Source organism: Lycorma delicatula, chromosome 1 (assembly GCF_047948215.1).
Source record: "Lycorma delicatula isolate Av1 chromosome 1, ASM4794821v1, whole genome shotgun sequence".
Lineage (NCBI taxonomy): Eukaryota > Metazoa > Arthropoda > Insecta > Hemiptera > Fulgoridae > Lycorma > Lycorma delicatula.
In genome coordinates, this window is record NC_134455.1 from 190,933,148 (window position 1) to 190,946,489 (window position 13,342).

A 13,342-nucleotide genomic window follows, 5' to 3' on the forward strand; every position below is an offset into this window, starting at 1 on the left:
TCAATAAATGAATTTTAAAGCTCACTGAACATATGAACACATGCCCTACTTGCTGGTTGAGTTTCAACACTTTAGATGATACAGTACTTGCAATTACTGAAATAAATCCATTCTCAGAGCTGTTGTGAAATGAGATAACATCCGCTACCAATCCACACCAGCCCAAGAGCGGTTGGGCCAGACAGTACTAACTGAAAAAGTAGTTCTCCAAGACATGTACACTCAAGAGGTGCGACTCAAAAAAATGTTTAAGAGAATAGTCATAAATAAATATAATTTAAATATTTAAACTCAGTTTAATTTGCAAGTCAGATAGCCAATAACCACTACAGTTGAACATTCCACATAACAAACAACCTGGACTGATCAAATGAATTGCAATCTTATTCATTTTGCTACAACTAAAGAAATTACCATTATTGTACATAATCTATTAGTCAAGAAGTAAATATCAATATGTATCAAAATTCATTGAACAGTAGCTTGCAAGATCAGTAACAGTAAAGATACAAAACAGTATATTACCACATGTTCCACAAAATTGAAAGAATAATGATACAGATTCATGGCTAAGAATCATGGTAAGAATATGTAATTCATACAAGAAACCTTTAATTGCAAAGTGAAAATACACTAATTAATGATTTACAAAAAATAGTGATCTGTTTATTTCCTAAACTTAGGTAATGAACTGGACAGCCCTGCTTGTTAATAAAAAAATAAACTATTTCCATTTGTCACTACTTCCATTTGTACATTATTGTCACTGTCAAACCTTTGTGATGCAAGACACTGTTTAAAATGAAAAAAGGAAATAATCACTGGGTGCTTAGTCAGGGCTGTAGGATGGATGATTGAAGATTTTACATTGTTCCAAATGCCTCACAGTCTGATGTGCTGTAAATAGCCACGCACAATCAGGCCAAAACAAACTTTCATGGGATAGCATCCCATGTTGTTCATTTATAGCTCTTCTGAGATTTATTACCATTCTGCAAGACATACTGACTTTCATAATACTTCTGCAATCCCTAAATTTTACAAGACATAAATTCCTTTATGTACCAAAAAAAAATGTTCTTGTTTGATCTTTGATCTAAAATATTATGAATGCTGCCATCGCACTGACTACTGTTTTGTATCTATATTCAAATAAGAAATTCAGGTTTCATCTCTGGTAACAATGTGATCAAACAATTCATCACCTTAATTTTTTAGGGTCACAAAAATTCATGTACTGCAACAAGACATTTTCCTTGTATGTGTAGGTTAACATCTTTGGCACCCATCTCACACACAATTTTTACAGCCCAATCTTTCAGTCAAAACTTCATAAATCTAAGATTGTGAAACATCAGGAAACATGGAAACATCAAAGACAATTGTTACACAGGGAAGCATCAGTTTTCTCAAATTTTTTCAATCAAATCATCCGTTATCATCGATTGCTACTTTCTTCATCATGAATGCTCTTTCAAATTTCTTTAAACGAATGACACCATTGTTCATTCTTAATATTCGGCCCATAAACATCACAAATTTTCCACTGAATTTGAGCGCAGAATTTTTTTTTGCCATCAAAAATTGGATTACTGCTCCTACTTCACACAAGGCAGAATCAAGAATTGTAGCACTCATTATAAATAGATGAATATAAACAACTAATCATAAAATATTGTTGCTAACAGTTGACTGTTGATTGAATTAGGTGAACTAAGGAAGTGCCATCTGTTTACATGTTGTATACAGACAGTAAATTCAAAATGGACCTCACTTTAAAAATACACCTCCTAATGAATCTGAGACTGCACTATGTTAAGTATTGACATGAGAATTCAAAATAGTGAATGGTTACATCAGCTAGACTGTAATCTTTGCAGTGAATGCAAGTTGATACTAGTGTGAGTTGTGCTTACTAATTTACAGTGAAAGTAGTAGTAGTGGCATTCTGTAGTTATCAAAAAATTAAAGATGGAGACCAGCTTTTCACAAAGTGATGTCAATTTTCATGGTTTATTACCTGCAGTCAAAGTTTTTAATTTATTTTAATCAATTCTAATGTTTACTTTAGTGTCCTTAAAAACTGTATTCCTCTGAAATTTTAGCTCTTGTTTGTTATAAAATTCTGACCTATTTTCATTGTTACAGAACCTAAATAAACTACTTTTTCTCAAAAAATTAAAATAAGATAATCATTCACTTATTTCTTATATCAAACCATATAATTTTATATGAAAGATATAAAATACACTTCCTAACAAAATTTACATTTGAACTAATTCATAACAAAAAGCAAATTTTCACTGTTTAACATAAACAGTGGGATGATTGTCCCACACTAAGACTTGCTTTCTGCAAATCTTAGCCTGGCATAAAAATAAGAAGGCAACTCTTTAATATTTTTTTTCAACTGCATGTTCATTTCTAAACCTAGAAAGTGTGGTTCCCTTCGTTACCAAAGGGAACCGGATTTTGTTATCATTGTTATTACTTGCATATAATTTTGGGTTACTAAACATCAATGTCTTTCTTAATATTTTCTTCCCCCCACCCAAAAAACGTTTTCCATATTCAATTCATATACTTCACCATAATGATATAGAAAAAAGAAATGTACTGCTCATAAGTAAATGTGGAAGATTGGTCTGTGATAAAACCCTGTCATCGCACCCCATGTCCGCAGACAAAATGTTAACAGCTTCAGCTGTGTGTTATTTCAGGTGTGAGTTGGTTTAAATCTGAATAAGTCTTAAGCCTTTTATGTATGTCTTCCCTATTTTAAAGAATTAGTTGAACTACCACTACTACAAAAACAACTACACAGATGAATTTTGGGTCAGCTCTGATAACCTTATTTTATGTTTTTTATCATTTTTTAATTGCATTGAACAAGGAAACCATCTAGCCAGTGATAATACCTTTTTATCTGTACTTGTTGTACAACCATTACATAGTTCCCAATTTTAAGAAAAATAATACTAAATTTCTTATATGACCACAAAACTAAATAAGGTACCTGGATCTGATGAGTAACAAATATAACTGTTTTATCTTTTAAAGCTTTAAGAATATATTCATTAAAAATATGAGCACCAACATTAGCATCAACAGCACTCAGCGGATCATCCAAAAAATATATATCTCTAAAAACAGATAGAAATAACAACAATGTAAATAAGAAAATTAATATTAACTGTAAAAAAAATTTGTAAATATTGACAGACACTGCAATTTTAAATAAGTGCTATATATATATATATATATATATAAATTATAATTATATAATTATAAAATCCAATAAAAACTGAAGTATGATGATTCTTTTAAAATTGAAAAAAATGTGATTAAATACTGCTAATAATAAATAAAGTTCTTTTTTTTGTCAGAACTTTATAGCTTATACAAGATGGGAACTAAATAATTAACACGATGCTCATAAATAAAGAGAAGAAATGTAAAACAGTAGCCAGTATTATCTCAGAGAAAAATTAGCATCCTATAAAAACACACATTCATTCAATTCATGCTCTTTTCTCATCTCAAAATTAAAATTTAAACAAATTTAAACATAAAACCTTTAGGTTTAAATGCACATTCTAATAGGTGAGGACAATTAGTGCTGCAGGGTAAAGATATGAAACTCTGATAATGGAAAAAAGTTTATAAATAAAACACAATATATACAATTTTTTATATATTTGTTAATTTTCAAATAATTTGATAAATGTATTAGAATTTTATATATATATATATCTTAATACAATTAACAAGGGTTACATGGCAGTCAATATTTTAGGCCAGGAAGTGGAGCAAAACAAGATGTTAACAATCTGCTCACAGACATTAGATTAAGCCATTGTTTTTCATGACATTTTTGGCTTGTTTGATAATGCTGGTGGCTTGCAGTAATTTTGCAATTTCAATGTTAGGCTGCAGACACAGCAGGAGACCAGGATGGCAAACTCTTACTGTAAGGATAGAGAAATAATTTAAAAAATTGTGTTTACACACTGTGAAGGTTCCTCACTAAGGAACTTCTGTAGTGGAGTATGCTTGACTCTTTAGTGTGGACTCTTCTTAGAAACAGATCTGCAATTCTATTTGTATCAGGTTGTACGCAATTTGTTTTTGCTGATAACGTGTTGGTATATTGGGGGTGATTTTAGGAGGGAGATAGTTTTATGCAAATGAATCTTATAAGATTTCCACAAAGATCATGAACCTATTTAGAAGATTTGTTAAGGATAAGATAAGGAATAGAAATAGAATTTTTTTACCCTAAGAATATTGTACAACTTCTAAGAGCCAGCATTGTTGTACTATGTCCAATTGAGCTGATGGGTAAATTTCATTTACAGTAGCATTAAACTATATGTGAAAATCAAATGCTAATTTCAGTTTATAGGTAATATTATGGTGTCTGGTGATACAGCACATGTTGGCCTAGGATGTGTTTTGAATGAAGGGCTTCTGTATATACGAATTCACAATGAAAAAGTACCAGGTTGATGCGATATAGTAGTTGAAATACTTACTATAGTTGTAAAACAGAGTATAATAGAATAAAAGATGGGGCATTCTTTTCAACCAAAAAAATGAACCTTCCAATGTAGGTTTACACAGTGTCTCGTAATACCTATTCTTTCTTATATACTATGTAAAAGTGGATGGTTATGGGCATTCTTAACACAGTATTGATAAGCTGTGGAAAATTAAATTATCAGTCGGAGAAGATGAGAGCAGTTGATTATACTTCATTTAGGTTATGTGGGGATCATGAGAATGATTCATGTAATGCTAATTTTGTTTGTCCATAGGTAGAGGATTTGCAAAGATGAATGCATTGGAATTTGGCCACACTGGAAGCAAGGGGCTAGATATAGTTTAATGATAGTGAAACCATTCAAAATTTGGCATCAACACATAATTCAAATGTTAAAATGACAAACATCTACAGGCAAATACTTCAAGTTCTGGTTGTTGTACAATTCTTTAGGTCTATGATTACAAAAGATAATTTAATTAGAAAGGAATGGTGGGACATACAACAACTGTCAGAGGTGGGACATAAATCCTGTTTTATTTTTCTACTGTCATTGTCACTGGCTGAATTTCCTGTTGATGCCCTTGCTTGATCCATTTCTATTCTTGCTACCTTATGACAATGAATTTCAGTAGTACATATTTGGGTACAGACAGAGTAGTTTATCTAAAACCAATCTACAACGCTAAATTCCAAGAAAATTAGATGTTTCAGAAAGAAATGACTATAGCTATTATGACTAGTTGGTTAGATAATCATAGGTGACTGGGTTATGGCTGCAACTATCCCCTGTAATGAGTAACTTACACTTGCATCTCAAGAAAAATAAATGTTGGCTCTTTTATATAAGCAGGTTACTATGATTCAGTTTGAAGCAAGTGAATAATTCTGTCTGAATTACAGGATGTCCTGAACAATTTAATTAATTTATATATTTTTCGGATACACCCAGCAAAAAAAAATGAAATTTTGGATTACATACATTATAAATAGTATATTTATCCAAAATGACTGTAATATACACTATAAATAGTGTATATTATCCATAATAACCTTAATAATAGTATATTATCCATAAAACTGATCTGTTTTATTTATTTCATCAAGGAATTTATTTCATCTAATAAGCTACAATTTAATAACATTGCTTTTTAAGAGCATTGTGTTAATCATTAATTTTCTGTTTCGTAGAAATAATTAGACACAGATTTATCTAAAGAATACTTACTAATCCAATGAAATATAAAAAGAGAAATATCATAACTCTCTTAGTTTAAACAGACTATAAAATAAATACTACACTAATAAATAGACTAAAAAGTATATATTATACTCATTTTTCTATAAAGAAAACCAACCTTAATAGAAATATAGTAAATACCATACAGTTTGAAATAACCTAATATTACAAAATTACTTCATTCAGAGATATAAGGCTTGTCTAGAAAGTTATTTCTGTGATGCTATTAATCCTATTTTGTTTGCATTATACTTTAATATGTATATAGTCGCTGACTCCCACTAACGATATGCATATGAAGTATGAAGTCTGATGTGACCATGTGCAGCTCTCTTGTGATTATTATTAACTACAATTATTTGTAGAATTTACAGTATCTAAGAGGAAACATTATTGAATATCTTTAAGAGTTTGCAAACTTTTTACAGTTATTTTTATCATCAGCTTTTACCACTGACCAAAGCGTTTTGTTTGTCATGTACTGTGTCAGCTAATAGATATATTAGTCATGCTTCCTTTGAATAATTATTTTTGTTTATTTGATAATTATCATGTATGTGAACATTAATTATATTGTTAATAAGTTTATGAAGTTGTAGCTATTCAACGGTTATAGATGATCAAACTAAACTGTTTCACGATGAATTAGGTTCTTCCTCATCTGATAAACCTCAATTTGAAGATTTAAACTATACTTGGTCATTAGAAGATGATAAAGAGGCAGAAGCTAATGAATTTGAAATGGGTGCAAGTAATTTTCAACGAATGGAAGCTGAGACCAGTGGACATGTACTGTTGGCTATATAATTGCAACAGTAAAAGAGAAGAATGTTTTCCGTTTTAGGTCAAAAAGTAATCCAAAAAGTGTGGCACTTTCAAATATCTTTACACATATGTTATAGAACATACTCCTGATGTAACAGAAAAGCAGGCCAAAAATGGAAATAGTCTTTCTCTCTCTAATGTTAAAGGATTATGGAAATTTAATATGGAGATTTACCTTTTGCCTCATACACTCACTTTAATGATTCTATTAATCAGACCAACTACTAATTTAAATCTGCATTCTCACATTTGCATTCATCATTTTTTTTCCATTGTCTGCCCATTAGTATTGTTCACATCTTGATCTCTGAATCTCTAATGAAGCTCACACATTTGACTTTTTCAAAGCATCCATACTACAACATTACAACGTTTCATAGCAATATTATTTCATTTTTCACCCAAAATTTTATTTTGACATGAGTCCTAAATTTTGTTTTCACAATAGCCATTGAATGGCATACAAACCAAATGGCTAATAACCAATGCCTTAAGCTTTACTGATGAATTAATCAAAACCTGTAACAATACAATTATATGATTCCAAGCAAATTAGCACCTGGGTGACTCTACATGGCCATTCCAGTAATTAGTTTGTCATAACACACACACTCATTATTTCCCATTTAAACTAAAAATTTCAATCAGCTTACATTTCTTCTCAGAACATTTACTTCATTAAGAATATTAACCTGATTTACATTCATACATATCATCCTCATTTATCATCCTAACTGAAACAATAGTCCACAAATAGCTGTTGTTAAAATATAATGAAATATTTGTGTTGGAACTTTTCTGCTCTTACTTAAGAATGAGCTTGAGAGGCTCAATCTTAAGGTTAAAAGGCTCATACTCATCAAGGTTAAAAAAAACCTTCTTAAAGGTAAAATTACAACCATTCACTGACAAAATCTTGGTATTTTGATAGATATGATTAAATTCATATGGCAAAAGGGAATTCAAACAATGAGACCTTCCATGATATTAGATTTTAAGAAGCACTAGGGAAGTGTAGACATAAGGGACCAAATGTTACAAAATCTGCAGACAAAAACAAAGGATTACATCATATATCTGTTCAAAAATTTAGTAAATTTATTAATCTTGAATGCATTCATTACACTAAAGATCAATCCTCAAATGGACTGACTAACATTCAGACCAGCTCTAACAAACAAACTCTGGGAAATGTGGCTGAGCTTCAATAAAGTTACAGTCACCTTTTAATAAAGAATTTCCATTATAAACTCATCAAAAGGCAATTTATAGAAAAATTTCCAAAAACATGAAAAAAATAAGCCCTGAAAAATACATAAAGTACATTCAAAACATGATAAAAAGGAAAGATAATGTTAGTAGTGGCCAGATTGAATGGCAGAATCCTGTTTAGAAGAATACTTCAAAATATACCACACAAAACTTAACTTTTAAAATGTCTTCATTAGTATTTTTTTTGCATGAAATCTAAATTTGATGGATTATTCCCAGAACTATTAATCCACCTTGGGGAAAAAGCTAAGGAAATCCTGCTAAACTCGACATAAACTTGACATGTCAGAGTCATGTTCTATAGCAATGGCAAAAAGCAGAAATTATCACCATGTTAAAAAATGGTAAAGGCGCCAGTCTAGCTGAAAGCTACAGGCCTATATCCTAACAAGCTCTTGTTGTAAAGTGGCAAAGAAGATGGTTGTCAACCGTCTAAACCCGTTATCGAAACACTTGGAATCGTAGACAATGCTCAAGCTAGCTTCTGCAGACATCGAAGCCCTATGGACAATGTTGTTTACTTCACACAAGTCAAAAATGTATACCACAGAAAGATGTCTACATTAGTGGTTTTAGTCAACCTAAAAGCAGTATATGATACCGTTTGGTGACACATGCTCATTCACAAGCTGGCCATGTGCAATATCTCTGGACGATTATTCAAATGGATCAAGTCTTTTCTTTGCCATAATTAATCCAAGTGTACCACAACCATAGTACTTCCAAATTCCACATTCAAAAGGAAGGCCTGGCACAGGGTATTGCTCTGAGTTGTACACTATTCAACATTATGATCAATGACATCTTTCGCACATATCAGAGAAATACAAGGAGTTGAAACCCTCCTGTACACAGATGATCTCGTCCTCTGGGTTACTAGTAGTAATGTAAAGGCATGGAAGGATGCCTCAATAAGGCATTGCTGAATCTTGAAATCTGGGCAACATGCAACACTATGACTGTTAATAGCACCAAAACTATATTACTACTGTTCACACTTTCCAAAAAAGTATTGGAAATAAGTCTGTCCTACAAGGGTTCAAGCACTGGAAGAAAGCAATGTTTTTAAATACTTGGAAGTTACCCTAGACCGACGACTCACATAGAAACCACATGTCGAACAATGCATGGGAAAAGCAGTAAAAAGGATTTGTCTACTGAAAAGACTCATGGCTGCAAAATGGGGAGTTAACCAGGAAAAGGACGATGTATAAAATGTACATTAGACCAGTCCTGGAATATGGAAGTGAAGTGACAGTCACTGCTGATTACACAACTGCATATAAGATGAACCTTGTCCAGAACATTGCTCTGAGACTATTAACCGGTGCAACTAAATCCACCTCGTTAGCAGCTATGGAGACTGAGACACAAATGGAGCCTCTTCATGATGTCCACCATGAAACAAGTACACTGCACTTCTGGGAATGTTCAAGAAGAGTGTATAAGCATCAGTGAGACAGTTACCAGCAAGCAACAAGCAGGCTCAAAACCCAAATTGCACCACTCCTTGCATATAAGAACCTATATGAGAAGTACAGCCTGACACCTGTAGATGTAACACCACTTAAAACCTATCAAAATTCTTTCAAGCACTTGCCGCAAGACAAATTTAACTTAAAATATCATCAACTGCCAAATCACTACTCTTATGAGGCGGAATTAAAACAGGTTGCGCTCCAAAACATTCACGAAGATTATCTGGAACAGGAATGGTTACACATTTATACAGGAGCTGCATACTACTGCCACCACTTTCAGGGACATCTTGCAGTCGATGCTCCACAGAGCAATTATGATGGAGAGATTGCCACGATTCAAGCAGCCGCCACCCAACTTGAAATCCTTTCTACACAGAAGGTGGTTTTTTTTTGGTAGATTCGCAAGCAGCTATCCGGAACTTGTCATGTAACACTATAACTGACTACACAAGAACTTTGGAGTGCAGAAAGACCTTAAACAAATTGGGATGTCAAGGCTGGCAGCTAAAATTCCAATGGGTTCTCAGCCATGTTAACATATATGGCAATGGAGTGGCTGACAAATTGGCAAAGCTGGGAACCTCTCTGCCTCAGCGATTCAGCACTCCTTCTCTTGAATCAGCAAAAACGCAAATAAACTCTGCAGTCAATAAATGGATTGGCATAAACTGCAAAGAATGAGCAGCAGTCAAGAAGTGGGAGAGAGAGCCTTATCCCTATAAGCCAATATCCATGTCCCTATAAGCCAATAAGCCTATAAGTCAACATTGCTAAATTTAAATTAATGCAGCAATGGGCATTAATGATTAATGACTCAACAGCCAAGAGTAAGCATTAATTTAGTAAGTAAATAAAAATTTAGAAGTATTTTAAATATTTTCTGATATTTCCATCAGGTTATTTGAAGTAGATAATAACATTTTAGAATAAGCAGGAGTGCTTATTGCTGAGGCATGGGATAGGGATACCATCAAAAGAATATAGTCATTGCCTTGGTATATCGTACAAATGACCTTTATTTATAGTAGAGTAAATCTGCTTGAAATTTTTTCAAGCTAAGATCCAAGAAATGTAAGAGGTGGCATGCTTCCACGGTAAAGTGTTTTCTTCAAAATTCAAGTGATACCTAAATTTTATCTCCTGTGAAATTATGACTCCTTTTCATCAACAAAAATGTCAATTCACTCACAAGAAGTTGGTTCTTGTGCTCCTAGTAGACATCCTGAGCAAGTGTATTAGTTTAAGATACTGAAATTTGTTATTCTTCAAAATTATCAGTTCCTAAATTTAACATTTTTTAAATTAAAATACAAAAATTATTCTACAATTCAATATACTGTTCTGTACTTGCTAACATAAGATTGAAACTGAAGACTGTGCTTATGAATTCACTAACAATCTACTGTACAATCCACTGCTGAAAATGAAATGGGGTTCTGGTAGTAAACTACCATTTTTTCTTTTTAATTGTATAGTCTGCTAGATCATCCCTGTATTCACCGGAATCCTGTTCACAACAGAAAATATTTTCGGTCCTATGAAATTTCATAAAGTCAGGCTTTACAATCCCGAACTGTTCCTTTTCTCTTTACAGGCCAAAATTCCATCAACTCATCTTATGTTTATATAAGAAAAATATTTATTGCATTACTCTGGTGCACATAAGGAGTTACTATCTCATATCTGAAATTTTTATTTTACATAAAATATTTCCTTAATTTTCCCACAAGTTCAAAAATTTGGAAATGTTATGGTTAAATTTAAATATGGACTTTAACACTAAAAAATTTGTAAAACTTGACACACAATTTAAATAAATTATAATCTGAAAGTCACTATCATCTGAAATAAATTATAAGTTTTCATCACCTGATAAATCTGTCGTATTTTCGTCACTGTCATCTTCTTGTAAGTCTACTACAATGGGTTGTAAGTGGTCATCTTGCAATCTTTCTTTGCAAAATTTATACTTGAAGGTTTTCTGTGTGTCTAATGCATTTTCTCCACTCATCTATTGTTACACAATTTATGGCATTTTCCAATAACATTTTTAGATCATTTACTTGAAACGTACTGTTTTTTACTATCTCACCTTTTATCTGCACCCAAATTAGCTTGATTGGGGGTTATACAGGCAGTGTGATATGGCAGTAGTCAAACAACATGTTCTATTTCTGTTGCAATGTTGTCAAGCTCATACTATCTGTATTTTTCTCTCATTAATAATAGACAGTAATTCAGGAATTGTATGCAAGATTGTGTGATATTTTCTTCCCTGCTAACTATGAAACAATTTCTGTCTTTTTTGTGTTTGCAACTGGCACTTTCTCTTTAAGTGCAGAATGAAAACTGGCATTATCCATCATAATAATACACTCTTCATCCAAAGATTGTACAAATTTAAGAACCATTCTTGAAATACATCACCACTCATTCCTCGGTGAACGTTCCCTGTATGCTTTGACTGAAAAATGAGAGCAGTCTTTTATTAAACCAAGTTCATAGCAACCAGCATGGCATATAATTAAACAGGATCCTTTCCCAACCAGAATCTTAAAGTCACCACTGCTGGTTGAATTCTGCCAAATGTATTTCCTGGAATGGTTCTGGTTTACTCCTGTTTTATCTAGGAAAAATTATTGGTCAAGAATTATTTTGTCTAATTTCATGCATTTCCTTAAAAATTTTATCTGAGCAAGAACAATGTCAGATTACTACATCAAAATTTTTCTGCCATCACTACACTTACAAAAGCAGAACCCTAACTGTTTTACAATTTTCCATGTAGTATAAGCAAGTGGTAAATATTTTTTTTAAATATCTAATTTTACTGCACACTGGATACTTTCCACTACTGTAAAATTCTTGAATGGAACAACAAACTATATCTTTATTAAAATAGTCCACATCGATTACTCAGTTTATATGAGGAATTTTTTTCCAAGATGATTCAAAAGAATGTTCGCGTAATTTGCCTTGGGCTGATGCATTTTCATTAGCTTCATGACAAACATTTTGTACAGTACACACTGATATAGCACACACAGTTGCGATCACTTCCTGTATTGTATTAAAAACCTTCTTAAGAGTAGCATTATGTTTGCTAAGCATAAGTTCTTTTAAATAATTATATACCCTATAAATAATTTTTTAGATTGTTTCCAAGGAGGACTGTTTGCTGCCACTTTAATATAAATGCTTACAATTAAAATAACGTAAATTTTACAATTAAAGTTCAGCCAAAGGAACTACATGTTCCATTGATATAAAATTGTAATCTAAACTGGTTGAATTGTATTACCAAACAAAAGATGCATACATGGTGACAAACATGAAGACAAAATCTTAAAATAGTAAACATAGACTATTTAAAATAACAATTAAAATGAATAATATAAATTATAATTATGCCAGTTTTTTATTTAACAAAAGATTTGTCTCTGTATGTGACTGTTACACAAAAACAATGAAAAAAGGAATGAAGTAGTTTGATTGCAAAATATATGGAAAACACAGTTTTTTAGAATGAGATAATCTTATTGTGTACGTAAAATGCCTTAAGCGGGGTTATTAAAAAATCTGATTTCAATTTTTGTGATTTAGTTATGCACTGAAAATACTATATTTGTGTGTGGGCTTATTAGATTTCTGATGCATAGTTAATGATGTTGCTATGTACTGGCCGTAAGCACTCCATGCTGCTGCAGAATACAACTGGTAGGAAGGTAAGCAAGGTTAGGATGTCACCTGCAAAATTATTTCAAATCTATTATACAAAATGCAAACATACATAAAATTTAATGGCATCTTTGGCTTCCCGCTGAATAAAGAAAACTTTTTACTTAGACAATACTTTTTATAGACATCTTACTATATAGAACATAAGATGTACACACAGCTGAACTTTTCTGATAGCCCTTACATGATTTATCAACTTGTTAATTACAATTCTGATTCTGTAGAATATCAATAGAAAGAAAT

General features: G+C 32.0%; 1 protein-coding gene across 13 annotated transcripts in view; it reads right to left on the reverse strand.

The window, feature by feature from the left end:
* The window catches only part of LOC142326451 (ATP-binding cassette sub-family C member 5-like), a 256,658-nt gene that overhangs the window by 60,579 nt on the left and 182,737 nt on the right, over positions 1 to 13,342 (reverse strand). For all 13 annotated transcript variants that reach the window (XM_075369001.1, XM_075369080.1, XM_075369052.1 and 10 more), the window contains one exon: positions 3,017 to 3,143. In XM_075369001.1, coding sequence (XP_075225116.1) covers positions 3,017 to 3,143 — 127 coding nt within the window. The remainder of the gene's footprint in view (positions 1 to 3,016; positions 3,144 to 13,342) is intronic.